Here is a 16,718-nt window from a genome sequence, read left to right as displayed (position 1 = left end):
GTTATTTGCACATCTCTGAATTCCGAGTTCCCCATACCAGCATTTGAATTAGAAGCCATTTCTCAAATAGACGTCTTTTTTGCACACTGATTTACATTTGGAAAGAAAAAATGTAGAGAAAGACAAGGGGCAATAACACTTGTTCTTCTATTCTATGTTCCCCCAAGTCTCCTGATACAAATGCTGCCTCCCTTGCGTGGGTAGGCCTAATGCCCGCGACAGAAAACGTAACATGGACACAAAACATTTTTACATTCAAATCTGACGTGTTTTTTGGAAAGTGCCTAGCTGTGGATTTTGGCCTCTAGCACAGCCAGTACCTAAGGAAACCTAGCAAACTTGTGCATTTTTTAAACCTAGACCCCTGGGGGAATCCAGGATGTGGTGACTTGTGGGGCTTTCACCAGGTTCTGTTAACCAGAATCCTTTGCAAACCTCAAACTTTGGCAAAAAAACACTTTTTCCTCACATTTTGGTGATAGAACGTTCTGGAATCTGAGAGGACCCACAAATTTCCTTCCACCCAGCATTCCCCCAAGTCTCCCGATACAAATGGTACCTCACTTGTGTGGGTAGGCCTAGTGCCCACGACAGGAAATGCCCCAAAACACAACGTGGACACATCACATTTTCCAAAGAAAACTGATCTGTTTTTTGCAAAGTGCCTAGCTGTGGATTTTGACCTCTAGCTCAGACTGCACTGATAGGGAAACTTAGCAAACCTATACATTTTTTTAAACTAGACACCTAGGGGAACCCAGGATGGGGTAACTTGTGGTGCTCTCACCAGGTTCTGTTACCCAGAATCCTTAGCAAACCTCAAAATGTGGCAAAAAAACCCTTTTCCCTCACATTTTGGTGATAGAAAGCTCTGAAACCTGACAGGAGCCACAAATTTCCTTCCACCCAGCATTCCCTCTAGTCTCTCAATAAAAATGGTACCTCACTTGTGTGAATAGGCCTAGTGCCCATGACAGGAAATGCCCCAAAAGACAATGTGGACACATCACATTTTCCCATAGAAAACTTTCCTGTTTTTTGCAAATTGCCTCGCTGTGGATTTTGGCTTTTAGCTCATCCAGCACCTATGATTCCTAGCAAACCTGGACATATCTGAAAACTAGACACCTAGGGGAACCCACGATGGGGTAACTTGTGGTGCTCTCACCAGGTTCTGTTACCCAGAATCCTTAGCAAACCTCAAAATGTGTAAAGAAAACACGTTTTCCTCACATTTCGGTGCTGCAAAGCTCTGGAAACTGAGGGAGCCACAAACTTCCTTCTACCCAGTGTTCCCCCAGGTCTCCCGATAAAAATGGTACCTCACTTATGTGGTTAGGCCTAGCGCCCGCAACAGGAATTACCCAAAACACTATGTGGACACATCAAAATTATCAAATACAAAACTACCTATTTTTGCGGGGGGAACCTGTGTTTTTGGTCCTGGGTTCAGCAGCCATCTAGGGAAACCTACCAAACCCGAACATTTCTGAAAACTAGACCCGAGGGAGTACAGGGAGGTGTAACGTTTGTTGATCCCTCAGTGTTTTCTCAGCCAGAATCCTCAACAAACCTCAAATTTAGCTAAAATATCACACTTTCCCACATTTCTGTGTGGGCTTACCGCACCAGGACAAATTTTTCTACCACCCAACGTTTCCCTCGATCTTCCGGTATAAATGATACCTCACTTGTGTGGATGGGCCAAGTGCCTATGACAGGAAAGAGCCAAAAAGATGTTGAAAATGAAGGGGAACCAAAGCGGGCCCAAAAGGGCAGTTTGAAAAAAAACATTCGTAGGCTCACAAGTGGGGCAGAATTTATACTGTTATAGATGTGACAATGCTGGGTGGTAGGAATTTTGTGGATTCCTGCAGATTCCGGAAGTTTCCATCACAAAAATGTGGGAAAAATGTGTGAATTCAAGCAAAGTTGAAGGTGTGCAGGGCATTGTGGGTAAGAAAATGGTGCGGGTGCATGTGAAGCACACCACCCTGGACTCACCCAGATGTTTCGTTTTGAGATGTGTCTAGGTCTCGTAGATTTTTGTACATGGCTGCGTCCCAAAGTCCAAATAGTGCAGCCCTCACCATTCCAAGTGGGACGATTTTGAGAGTTAGACAAGCTCTCAGGGCCCAAATGTAAAACCAAAACCCAAAATAATCAAATGTCCTCCTGCTTGCCGTGGGATAAGATAGGGCTGGGATTCTGATTGGCTGTTGGTTCTAGGGCTGTGATTGGTGGATAGGGCATAGATTCTGATTGGCTGTTGGTTCTAGGGCTGTGATTGGTGGATAGGGCTGAGATTCTGATTGGTTGCTGGTTTTAGGGCTGGGGCTGTGATTGGTGGTCAGGAATAGGGCTACGACTGGTGATTAGGGCTGGGTCTCCCATTAGTTGGTTGAATCAGGGCTTGAAATTGCATTGGCTAGGGTTAGGACCAGCTTCTTATTGGCCAGTAGGGCTATAAAAGGCTAGGATTCAGGGCGTCTCAGCCCGGGTGTCAAGGCAAAGGGCGGAGAGGACAAGGGCAGTTGTCTGTTTGGGCCTGTTCGGGACAGGTAGGAACTAGGGACTAGGGCCAGAAATGCTGCCCAATTCACATTTGACCATGAAGGGTGTCAGCCCCTACACATCCCTCAACATGCAAACACATATTCTACAATGCATCCAAACCATGCATCACAAACTGACCACATACAGATTGCATTGCCCCATCACCCAACACAATACCCTACATACAACACATATACACATACCCCCCACAACTACTACAGTCAAACACCTTCATTCTCACAGCAAACACTACTCTGTCCACTCCCAATAACACAACCTGCCATCACCCACACAATACAAAACTACAACATACATTTCTCTCAGTTTCAGTCTCCCAGATACACACTCTCTGCTGATACTAACCAACAACACTATCCGCTGTTAGCTCCACACAGACCACCTGTCATCATACCAATGAACAAACCCTGCCTTCAAACACATCATCTACAAACACTCTTCCCCTCTCTTCACCAATTACACACAACCATACAATCCCCACTTTTCACTCCACCACACATATTACCTCTTCCGGTCATCACAACTAATACTAACTTCCCTGACACACACCCATCACCTCTTACACACCTCATACATTCATCTCCAAAACACATCTAACACTCAAATTCCATTTAGCAGCACTAACTCACATACAAATACCTCACCAAAAACAACTACACCAATATCCCCTCTCATTATTCCACAAAAACAATACCGACCACAAACATCAGCACATCAAAGCAACACAAACTTACATTACACTCATCGTCATACCCACTCCCACCCCCAGGACTACACAAAGAATACAAATTCCATCCTATCTCCACCCCCCCACTCTTCACAAACACCTACCACAAGCACCCCAACCCAGCAACTTTCATTCACTCGCCTCTCCTCCATTGCACAATTTAGAGCCCTACATCATGATCCACATGCTCCTCCACCACCCCTAACCCATACTCCATCCACACTAAACAAACGCAAACAAAATAAAAAACATGCCACTCATAGCAACCTCGCATCCCCTTGTCTGTTACATAATAAAACTACCCTACAAATAACACTACACTCCTCATGGCTCTCTCAGCCACCAAGTCCACCACCCACACACACAGACCCAACAAAATGCCTCCTTAACCTGCTGGAAGGGGAGCACTATGCTGAAAAGCAAGACTATTGTGAGCCTCAAACAGTTATCACAACTAGCAACACTCCTGCTTCAAGCTCACATTACACTACTTACCCTTCCACTAAACAAAACAACACTACCACTAACACACCTTTTCTAAACTGCCAGCTCATAAATGCTCGATCACTCTCAAAAAACAAGCACCACATCTACGACCTGCTCACAGACACACAACCTGACTTACTATTCATTACTGAATCCTGGTTGGGAGATGACATGGCACCAGTGTTGCATGAAGCCGTTCCTCCGGGCTATCAAACCATCACTCAAAACTGTATAGGCAAGAGAGGAGGTGGACTAGCTATTATATTCAAACAGGCAATGAACCTCAGTAAAACAGACAACATCTCCATACAAGGTTGTGAAGCCCTCCTTACCAGATGCCACCCTACTCCAACGTCCTCCTGTAACTTTCTCCTCCTTTACAGACCCCCACCTTACAACTCCACTTTCCCAGATGCTTTTCTAGACACAGTCTCAAACCTTATTACACTATACTTCAATCTATGCATTCTTGGGGATCTAAACATTTGGGTTGACAAACCCAATATGCCACATCCAAAAGCTATCACACCACTGGCCTACTCGCATTGAACCTACATCAGATTGTACACAATCCCACACACATCGCTGGTCACAACCTAGATGTCATTTTTGCTAAGCCTGAACTCGTTACTATTCATAGCATCACACCAATCACCTGGTCAGACCACCATATAAAAACTTTCCGACATACAACTCCACAAATTAAAACACACCCCACAACTACTTACATACATACACCTATCAACCATGGAGCAAACTCAATTGGGATCACTTAGAAACACAACTAACAGCAAACACAGATCTAGATACAATTAATTCTGTACCAAAACTTTATGAGTGGCTACAGGAAGGTTTTGATGTCCTAATACCACTCAGAAAAACTAAACACAACAAAAGAAAACCAACACCTTGGAGAAACACAGAACTTAAAAAGATAAAGCAGCAAATCAGAAAGTTGCAGCGGACCTGGCTCAAAACAAACAACAGTCAAGACAAACTGCAGCTACACAAACTTAACACAATATACAAATCATCAATCAAAAAAGCCAAAAAAAGATACTACTCAGACAGAATTCAAAATTCTCAACCTACAACCAATGAATTTTACAAAATTCTCAATGAATTTTGAAAACCTACATGCATGGAAGGAAGTCATCCCACTACTCAAGATTTCACAAACAAATTGGCAACTAACTACACAAACAAGGCAGACACACTGGACTCCTATTTTAAACAGTAGAAAATCATCAGCACCAACCCCTTTCCTAAAATACCCTTTAAGAATAAACCATCCCAACCTCTACAGTCCTTCAAACAAATATCCCAGGATGAATTTATGGATTTGGTCAAAGCAAGCAGACCTTCTGGTTGCCCTTCTGACCCTTGCCCACCACAAATCTTCAAGAACATCCTGGTATCTACTTCTGCTGCCACACCTGTAAGAAGAATCATCAACAACTCTTTAACTTCAGGAACTTTTCCTGCAGACCTGAAAAAGGCATACATACGACCTTTATTAAAGAAAACAAACCTAGACCCGCAAGACCCCAACAACTACAGACCAATCACAAATGGACCTTTCCTGGGCAAATTGATAGAAAGAGCAGCATTCGCCCAGATGTCACAATTCATTGAAGACAATTCTATACTTTCAGACTTCCAAACTGGATTCCACCCAGGAAGAAGCACTGAATCAGCACTCATGGCAATCTGGGACGATCTTAAAAACACAGTCGACCGAAATGGAGTTGCTGCACTACGTCTCTTGGACCTCTCAGCTGCCTTTGATACGGTTGACCATGACTCCCTAACTCAAAGACTCCACGAAGCCGGCATACAAGGGATTGCTCTAGACTGGATTACTTCCTATCTTCAAAAAAGATCGAATATCATCCACTCGCCCCCCTTCTCATCCGAACCCTACCTCACAAAAGCAGGGGTCCCCCAAGGGTCAATCATCTCACCTTTGCTTTTCAACATCTACATGATATCTTTACCAGAACTGATCAATGATTTCCATCTCACATGCTACAACTATGCAGATGACACACAAATACTACTTAAATTAGAATGCCCCAAAAACATTGAAAACTCACAAATCTTCAGTTGCCTCAGAGCCGTTGATCAGTGGATGACCTGGAGCCATCTCAAACTAAATACCTCCAAAACAGAAATACTCATATGTGGTGACTGGAAAAATTATGACCCTCTGTGCGTCTGGCCTAACGATCTCGGACCACCTCCTCAATTATCCAAGGAAGTTAAAAACCTAGGAATCACCATGGATTCTAAGTTAACTATGAATGCCCAAGTAGACAAATTAGCACGCACAAGCTTCATCACCTTAAAGACTTTACGACGCATCTTCCCCCACCTCGGATTTCCACACAAGGTGCAAGCTACTATCTCGCTTGTACTATCCAAACTGGATTATGCCAATAGCCTCTAACATGGATCATCTCTATCTGTTATGAAAAAACTACAACATATCCAGAATTCCGCAGCCAGGCTACTATTACATATAAAGCCGCAAGCCCACATCTCCCCTGCCTTGAGAGCACTACACTGGTTACCCGTTGCCAGAAGATGCACTTTCAAGCTGCTTTGTATCACCCACAAAGCTATACATTGAACAGGACCGCTTTTTATCAGAAAGAAAATTATCAAATACATCCAACAAAGAACCCTCCGCTCAAGATTGGCACCCCGCCTTAGAACACCACCATACAAGAAAAAGACTATAGGTGGTACATCCTTCTATGTCCAAGCAGCCAAACTATGGAATTCATTACCCCCAACTATAAGAGCCACAGATAACTTTCTTGTCTTCAGAAAACTACTCAAGAGTTGGCTCTTTCCTTCATAACCACCTTTTTCAAACAATTATGAACTGCATATGCCTATGTTGCTAAATATTTTTTTCAGATTATACGTATATTTCTATTTATTTATAGTTTCTTTAGAAAATATGTATTGCTACTATGTCATAACAATAAAATACACACACTCTTTAAACCTGTCTAAGTATTTTTTACCCATGATTCTAATTATGTATTGTATGTGCATATGTGTGTGTATTCATGTGTGTGTGTGTGTGTGTATATATATATATATATATATATATATATATATATATATATATATATATATATATATATATATATGTATGTATGTGTATATGTTGTTTCTGTGCTTGGCATGTTTGTGGATCATTGCATGGCTCCTGGGTGGGTTGTTATACTAGATATCTATGAATTCCTGCTCTCATCTTATCACACTTATCTACTCATCACTCTTATGTCATGTCCCTATCAAACTATCCTCCATTCTCACTCTGACTCATCCCAAATCCCTTCTACCACTTTCATCTCCTAAATATCTCTGCCTAAGCTCTTCCCTCCGCTTCCACATCTAACTCACCAAACCTCACTCTACTACTGTGACCTCCCACACAACCCTACTAAATTCTCCTGCATTTATCTCACCCTGCTACTATGCTCTCCCTAACCCTTCCACATACTCTTCCCCCTCCGCCCCCCTTTACTCATCCCAAGCCTTTGGGTTGAGTAAATGAAGGATATACTCCCAATTAACACTTCTGGATTTCTTTCCTCCTCCACCCCTCCATTACTCCAGTCAATCTAACTAACAAACTCTCATATCCGCGGCTCAAATTAACTCATAATAATACTAAAACTGTACTCATTATTTAACTATACCAATCCATCACTAATTCTTGTTGGGTTCCAGAGTAGCTTGCTACTCATCGAAAAGCGCATCGACGCCTCGTCAGGGGTAGTAAGCGCTATATAAATACGATTACAATACAATACAATAAGATGTTTTAGTGTGCGGGAGGAGAGCTGAAAGACTGTTACCCCCTTCAGTTGCGGTGGGGGCATAACCATGCCCATACTCGTTGGTAGCTATCACCCCACTATTTTTTTTTTTATTATTTCCTTGCATCTAGTAGGCTTTCTGCCCCTCGGGGAGTGGATTAAGGGTAATTGCCCCATCTTCCCACTGGTGGGCAGAACAACTTTGTCCCCATTTATTTGGGGTGGGGGTATGGCTATATCCGACCCTCTTTTTTTGAAAAAAAATCTACCCTGGTCTCTGGTGGTCTTTACAAAAATAGGCCGATCTGCCCCCAAACGACCAACAGTAATGTGCTCCCATGGGGAGCGACTCTTACCCAAGGGGCTCCCCCCCCAAACAAAGCACACCTACATGCACACACCACTCCCTGGTGCTTCCAGTGGTTTCTGTCACACTAGGGGGTTGATCTGCCCCCAGGGAAGCAACCCTTGCCTAAGGTGTTGCTACCCATCTGTAAAAAATAAAAAAATCCCTTGTGCCTAGTGGTTTCTACCCCGAAGGGGGGCAGATCGGCCTAATTAAAATAGGCTGATCTACCCCCAAAAGGTGCAGAAATGGCCTAAAATAAATTGGCCCCTTAGGGCAGCAGGTCTTGCCTAGGGGGTCGCCCCCTTTGTGTGAAACTGACGTAAAAAAAAATCGCTGGTTCCTAGGGGTTTCTGTCCCCATTGAGGGCAGATTGGCCTAAGAAAAATAGGCCGATCTGCCCCCAATGTGGGCAGAAATCGCCTAAAATAAATTTGCCCCCCAGGGGAGCGATCCTTGCCTAAGGGGTCGCTCCCCTTGTGTGAAAGTGACTAAAAACAAAATCCCTGGTGTCTAGTGGTTTCTGTCCCCCCGGAGGCAGATTGGCCTAAAAGAAATAGGCCGATCTGCCCCCAACGTGGCCAGAAGTGGACATAAAACAATTTGCCCCAGGGGAGCGACCCTTGCCTAAGGGATTGCTCCCCACATGTAAAAAAACAACAACAAAAAATGATCCCTTGTGTCTAGTGGGTTCTGCCTCCCCGGGGGCATATCAGCCTAATTAAAATAGGCCAATCTGCCCCATGGGGGGCAGAAAAGGCCTAATAATATTGCCCCCCTGGGAAGCAGCCCTTTCCAAAAGGGCCGCTCACCTTATAGATAAACAAAACAGAAAACAAAATCCCTGGTGTCTAGTGGGCATTTCTGCAGCCGAATCGCTTCACAATCGGGCTGCAGAAATGCACAGAGACACTCTCATATTGGTACTAATGAGGTGTAACTTTTGCTAATACAGGGTTAATGTGTACAAACGTACAAATAATAAAGTAATACTATCACAAAATGTCCCACATTACACCAATTAATTTACCTTTTCTAGACAGATAATTTGGTCAAGCTTGATACATATTTTTTTTCCCTTGGCATATAATTCCACTGGCCCTGGCCATAAATTAGGAATAATGTAAAAACAGAAAGAAAATATAACAAACCACTACTCTATATATATATGTCCTAATTTGTATGCACATTTTCTCTTACTTTTCTTGCAGTGGCAAAATCTGTCACACTGTTTTTTGAGGTCCCAATATAGGGGTGTCACAGGTGCCCTTTCTGCTGACAAGTGCACAGTTGTAGATGCCATCCCCATTACCTTACTCATGTCCCCAAGCACTTAAAGTAATCCAAGGTATTGGCATTATAGACAGTGATTTAAATGGACAGGTACTGTTCAGTACTGATTGCCTGTACTTCCTTAATTTAAAAGTAATAGTACATGCAGTTCTCAGCACTTCTGCAATACATTTAATGGGAAAGTATTGGCACTTGTCATGCACAAACAATACTGTTGATAGTAAGTACCAGCACTTCTATGCTTCCATTTAAAGCACTGGTTTTAGATGAAAGTTGCACAATTAGGCTTTGATTGCGAGCCTGCAGCCAGGTGGGTATTTTTGCATTAGGAAAACGAACCAAAGATCATTTTCTGCTTGTGAATGGACCTTGGGTGGATCAGAGGATATCTTGGGAGGGCCTGGCCCACCTAGTGCACCATCTAGAACCGGGCCCTGCAAGGGCCCTCCTGTTTTTTCCACAACTTCCGCTTCAAGTTTCAGTAAGTTTAGCATAGCTCTCGGGTTTCATAGACGTTTGTGCCAACCGAAAAGGGAGGCAAATTATCATGTGATAGTGCATGTAAATGTTGCATTAATTCCCCTTATTGCCTCATTGGGCTTTCTTTCTTCTTGGTGAGTGTTGTCAATTAAGCCAGTCTGCACAACTGCAGTCCTCCTTCTATGTTCATGGAATGCCCAGGTTTTTGGTTTTCAATGGCTGGTCATACTACTCATCCAGGAAAATATAATGCCAAGGGGGGTGTGATAGGAGTGTAGGTCTGCATGGGTAAAGTTAAAGGAAAAGTAGGAAAAGCTGCAAACTATGGAAAGACCAGTAAAAATGATGTTTGCAGAACTGTGCTCGTCCTTGCAAATTATTACAGGAGCTATGCAGAGGATGCCCTCCTGTGTACATTACTTTCCGGTTGAAGACCATTTTGATCAAGCTTGCACGCTTCAGTGCCTTACACACAGACCCACTCAATAACGTGCATGTTTTCCATTGAATAATATATGTTTATTGTTATCCAGCTCTATGGTACTTGGGCCCATATTTATACTTTTTGACGCTAAACTGCGCTAACGCAGTTTAGCGTCAAAAAGTTTTGCGCCGGCTAACGCCATTCTGAAGCGCCATGCGGGCGCCGTATTTATTGAATGGCGTTAGCCGGCGCAAGCAGACCGGCGCTGCCTGGTGTGCGCGAGAAAAACCACGTACACCAGGCAGCGCCGGCGTAGGGGGAAAATGGCGCATGGGCGTCTTAAAATGGGGCAAGTCAGGTTACGTCGAAAAAATCATCGTAACCCGACTTGCGCCATTTATTTTCGACGCCCATCCCCCATCAACATGACTCCTATCATTGTAAAGATAGGAGTCATGCCCCCTTGCCCAATGGCCATGCCCAGGGGACTTCTGTCCCCTGGGCATGGTCATTGGGCATAGTGGCATGTAGGGGGGCACAAATCAGGCCCCCCTATGCCACAAAAAAAAAAAAAAAATACTTACCTGAACTTACCTTAATGTCCATGGGATGGGTCCCTCCGTCCTTGGGTGTCCTCCTGGGGCGGGCAAGGGTGGCAGGGGGGGTCCCTGGGGGCAGGGGAGGGCACTCTGGGCTCATTTTGAGCCCACTTGTCCCTTAACGCCATCCCTGACCCAGGCGTTAAAAAGCGGCGCAAAAGCGCCGTTTTTGGCCACGCCCACTCCCGGGCGTCATTTTTGCCCGGGAGTATAAATACCACGTAAAGGCCTGGGAGTCATTTTTTAAGACGGGAACGCCTCCCTTGCATATCATTAACGCAAGGAAGGGGTTCACGCTAAAAAATGACGCACACTCCGGGCACTTTGGCGCCCGAAGCGTCTAACGCCAGAGTATAAATATGGCGTTAGTTGGCGTTAGTTTAGCGTCGAATTTGCGTCGAAAAAAACGACGCAAATTCGGCGCAACCAGAGTATAAATACGGCCCTTAGTTTGTCAACCTCGGAAAGATATTAGGTGTACAAAGCTGGTTTCGCGCCTGGGACCATACGGTGAAACAGATGTCACAGATCCATTAATCAACGGAGCTGCGGTACCCAGCATGATAAAAAAACTGAACACTAAATAAAATATTCTAAAAGAATACTTCTTTGTTGGTTTTACACACTCCACCAGCGACTTGGTGACTTAGGAGAGTCTAGCTTGGAAAAGGGAAGGTAGGCAGAAAACCGTTGGATGTCAGGCTGACGAAAGAAAGGGAGAGAAGGGTGTGGTGCGCTGGTGGGTGCTCCAAGTTTGTTTTCTGAGAAAGGACACGAGTCAAGTGCTCACAGCAGAGAGCATGAAATGTTTTCTCCAGATAACAGCTCCACTTCTATCGAAGTAATGCCCCCCTACTCCCTCGAAAACCCTTCCACATTACGATGTAATGCAAACAAGACCAGAATGGTTTCATGTCAGGAAAAGTCCTACAGTTGGACTTATCGAGAGACCGGGGGCTGTTGTTCACTTGATAATGGCTTAGCCATTAGGCCATCATCCAAGGACTCCAGCCTGTATTCTACAAACCTTACAGGCGGCAATAAGCCTGGCTGATCTTCAAACATGTTTATATCCATGTATGCTAATTTGAGTAGCACATTAAACAAGTACAACTGCTAGTCTTGTATTTACTTATGTGTCCTTTTTTGTTACATCGAAAGTTAAGAATGTGTCGTTAGAGTAAATATAGTTTTGTTTATATAGTCAAAAGAGGTATGTCTTCTTGGTACACTTTCAACAATAGTGTTAGCAGATATTTACAATTTGTTTAGAGGGGCTACTTTCTTTACCACTTTAGAAATAAGAGTGTGAAGGCCCCATTAGCAACTGCAAAAAGAGGAAACCGAAAGTTGCAAAAAAACAAAACAAAATTAGCACTTGTGCACTCTTGACAACCTACTGCAAACGTGTGGACCTGTAGACGGATGGGGATCATGCTAGAATGGGAGCCCCAGTACGTCCGAGGGGGCACCCTTCATATCTCCTCTACAACAATATCCCTTCATAAGGAACCCTAGTCACTCGTACAGGTGAGAGGGGGGCAATAGATGTTGTGTGAGTGTGTGTTTTTTCTAGTACCGCCACCACTGTACACTTAGCTGCTCAGCCTGAGAGGGCCAGTAATAGTTATCAGTAAAACCTACAGTGGAAAAACCGCGATCACATAGTATTTTCATGGGGTTTTTATCGGCTCATTTCAAGATTTCTCAGTCGAATGGTGAATAACCTGTGGTTCACATCATATCGACTGGTAAAGCAACGTGATATTCTCCTTTCTACACTGTTTTCTCCCTGCAAGTTCCTCTTAATATATTGGCTCAATTTGTGCAACTTGAGAAGTGAAATCAGGCACAAGCACCCAGGGGCAAATAACCAAAATTTCACGTAGTGCAGCAAGCCACCTTGTTGCTTGCATGAAAGGACCAGAATACGCTGTATTTAACATTAAATGGCGCATACCTGTCCTTTCCTTGTCCTGGCGCCCTTTTGGTTGCCTAGCGCCAACGCAGGCACCCTTGCACCATGTGGCACTCTTTCGGCCCCACCACTAACATAACACGGCACCCCCACAGCCCACCAAAAGATTTCTCAGGGCACCTTGACAAACCACTGACTAACACATTAGTGCTTCAAACGGTGCAATAGTAAATCCTCCTCTCCCTAAGGCAACAATTATTTCCCCAAATTATTTTTCCTGCTCCAACAACTTGCGTGCTGACCAATCACACAACCTCAAAATGCTTACTGATTTGAAAGACAGCACACCCACTTTCTGATCTAAAAGGTCATTGTTGCCCTAGATAGTCTGCTGATTGAATGATTCGCCCACAGTCTAATAACAAAACTAAAACATCCATTTTAACAGAGCATGCAAAGGAGGAGGTCATTTTTCCACAGCCCCCTATTAATATAGAGAAATCTCCCTTGAAGTCTGCCTGGAATTGCTTTTTCAACATGAGGAAAAAATGCACTTCATTCAACAAAATCATATTAAAGAACGACACAAAATCCAAAGAAAAGCTCAAGACAACTTATTTCATCAGTTTTGAAGATAAATTAAATATTTCCAACTTAAATTTGTCAGGCATACAGAAACATTGTCCAAGTTCATACTTATAATAAACATTTGATAACCACACTATATATTGAGCGTGTGGTTGTGAGACACATCCCCATTTTCTTTACACATATTCACACAATACAAGATTTTTTTATCATATAGTATATGCTGACACATACAGTAGGATTATGTACAGACTACAACCAGTTAGGAAGCACCCACATCAGCTTCTATAGTTTGTGGTAATTTACAGAGGAATTATTTTTACCACTGTTAAGGAGCAAATCAACCCTGATTACAATAACTTTGTTCTCCAGCCTGGACTCTGGTGAAGTCAATCGGCAGTGGTTATTCTCTGTACAGCTACTGATGCATGGAGCTGTCTTCCTTACTGGCCAATTACTCAATAACTGTGGTGCAGGCTGTCTTACACATGGTGCTTCTTGTTCTAACCTGTGGAAGTACCACACTCTCTCCTGCTGGCAAAAAAATAATATAAAAACAGAATCTACAAATACACCGAGATAAAAAGTTAGGCAATCTCTGGTCAGGTATCCCTCCTCTGTCTCCAAAAACAGTACTTTTTCTAGATCTTGAAATTTTTCCCCCAGTGGCACTGTGTTTTGTTAGAAAGATCCAAAGATCTCGTTCAGATCCAAGAATGTTGCAAAGTCACTGACACAACAGTTCTGTGTGATTCTGATAGTAGTCCTTACAGCTTCCTGCTTTGTGGTTAAACCTGTCCAGAATGTTTTCAGCAATGCAGTTTTTTAATATTATGGTGCAATTGAAGCCAAAGGTATCGGACAAACATTTCTTATAGTTAACGTAACCTGATGCTAACAACAAAGGTCATGGTAAGAGTTTAATGAAGTGGACATAGTGGAAGCATGAATGCGAAACCCCAAACCCTGGCCTTACTCCTAAGAAAAGCTGAAATCACCAGACACTACATCGCTCACATGGGCAATCCTACCATTTCTTACAACATATCACGGATGCAAACTTTAGTATTGGTTATGAGCAGAGCGGGATGGCCTGAGTGAAAGCTAAAAATGTTCCACCAGGCCAGAACCCCATATAGAGAGTAGTAAGCATAATTCTTGACCACAGGAAAAAAGTGTTTGATTAATGTACATCAACATCCTTCCACGTTCATCTGCACCCTTGTCAGAGTTTCCGCTGAGCTTGCCAGCATAAATTCTGCAATGTGTACAAGTTAAGCTTGTGTGTCTTCTTATTGGTGGACATTTATAAAAGAGGCCAAGGAACCAGAGACTCAGAAGGGCCGTCAATGCACTGTGCGTGCTGTAGTATCTCCTGAAGAGTTTGAGCTGAGTCAAAGCTTGTGGCATGGAATGTCCCATTGCTGCTACTTCTGCCCACTTCACATTTCAGATGAGGAAAGTGGGACACGTGAAGTAAGACTCATTTTGGACAAAGAACTTTCTGAATCTTCTCAAAAGCAAGTGCTAGGAAACAACTGTGCAGTGTATCATTAAGGATTACTCCAAACAATGTCCCTAGAATATCTGGGTACGAAACCCAAGACCCAACAATCAACGTGGGGTTTCCAGCCTGCAAAAGGTCAGATCCCTCCTGGGTTTCCACGGGTTTAATTATTTTACAGGCCACAGCTCAGGTGACATTTGTCTTTGCTTTTTAATAGTCCCAAGAACACACCCTTGCTTCGGTGACATCACTACGAATAGCCATTCCATTTTTAAGTTGGTTATAACTCTGCCAAAATATATATATATATATATATATATATACATATATTTATTATGTATATCATATTGGAAATATAAGTCCTTTCCATATAAACATGTGATTTGTGAAGTTCTAAAGTCAGATGCGTCATAGCTTATTCCCAATTCTTTTTTTAAAAATAATACTCTGGTCTCTATTATGAAAGTTAAAGTGTTCTATGCAAGCTCCAGGGATGTTCTGAGAGACAACCCCCCAGGGTGGGTGGCACATATGTCTGGTGTATTTTCCAGGTGGAGGCCATGGTAAATGTCAGGGGTCGGTGCAAGGGATGTCATCTGTCTTGTACTGGGCAAGCAATGCCGTTGTCCTCTGAGATCAATGTCTTTCCATAGTGCTTCCCGCCTATCCTCCACTCCTGCATGTTTCGACTGTGCCGCTGCACGCTCTTCCACCGCCACGGCTGGCCTCTTCACCACAGCACCTAAGCTATACACCCATCAGCATGCCCATGAAGTCAGAGCCGTTCTGGACAGTGACTGGAGCTCCAGCGCTGTTATCCACAAAGATGGAGGTGTACTGTCCTGCCTGCGGATACAATAAACACCATGACTCAAGAGAAGAATTCACTATACCGTCTTAATTCACCTCATAACCAACAATCGCATATTAAAAAATCAAAACTTAGTCAAACAGACCGGAATTTGGAAACTAAATGAAAATATATTGCTGATACATAAGGGTACTGTTACAGCGGAAAGAAAGACACTGGTAAGCTGCAAACGTGAAAAGCAGACGAGCACTTTATTTTAGGTCTTAAGACAGGCATTTCTACCTATTTAATTCCCCTAACAGTTTTGCAAAAAACGTTCTCACCACTGTAATCTAAGAGGATGCTGCACGAATCAGGAAAGAAGGGTGGGTGAAGAAAAGGGAATTAAAACAAGGAACATGGGCTCAACTGTATGTGATACAATAAAACACATCTCCCTTTATGCACAGTATTATGTTGAACAGCAAAAGAACAAAACAAATAGCCATCAAACAAAATTTTCCTGCAGAAAAATCTTGGTGAGTTCTTTATTTTTTCAGGCACAGATTCCCCTTCAGTAACCACCAGTTCAGAGGGGGGTGCTATAGGCACCCTGAAACAGGAGTCAGAATCTGGCTCGGATAAGTTACCCAGATTGTCACCCTGAAGGTCATACGGAACACCACAGAATGACTCATTACCATCATCCTCCCTGTCAGAAACATTATCCTGGACACCTTGATAGAAAACATTAGCTGGTTCATTACATTAACACACTAGACAATCTTAAATCCCAACATTTGCCATCTTGGGTATATACACTGCCTTTATTGATCTTGACAACCTTTCTTGGTTTGGAGAAACAACTTTTCTTTCTCAACTCGGCTAGGTAGTCGAATCCTTACAAATTCACCTACATAATCAATTGTTTACTTTCCTCCAGCTATCTGTTAAAACACTCACCTGTCATTGCACTGGGGATCGTTTAACATGTTTAATGATCTGTGTGTGCAAAAATGTAGACATTTCTAATGACATAAACGTAATGCCATTATCTGTGACCACAATCTTGGGGAAATCCTCCTGGCTGAGCACTTACATAAGAAACTTTAATACTACACTGGTGGTTAACCGCTCCACAAATATT

General features: G+C 43.2%; 1 protein-coding gene across 1 annotated transcript in view; it reads right to left on the bottom strand.

Moving 5' to 3' along the window:
* Nucleotides 1–13,285: 13,285 nt before the first annotated feature.
* Nucleotides 13,286–16,718, bottom strand: part of C1QTNF12 (C1q and TNF related 12) — a 147,744-nt gene continuing 144,311 nt past the window's right edge. The window contains exon 8 of the mRNA XM_069241091.1: nucleotides 13,286–15,627. Within this exon, the coding sequence (XP_069097192.1) occupies nucleotides 15,529–15,627 (99 nt within the window). The 3' untranslated portion in view covers nucleotides 13,286–15,528. The remainder of the gene's footprint in view (nucleotides 15,628–16,718) is intronic.

The sequence above is a fragment of the Pleurodeles waltl genome, chromosome 6 (assembly GCF_031143425.1).
Source record: "Pleurodeles waltl isolate 20211129_DDA chromosome 6, aPleWal1.hap1.20221129, whole genome shotgun sequence".
NCBI classification, from domain to species: Eukaryota; Metazoa; Chordata; class Amphibia; order Caudata; family Salamandridae; genus Pleurodeles; species Pleurodeles waltl.
This window is presented reverse-complemented; position numbering and strand designations above follow the sequence as displayed.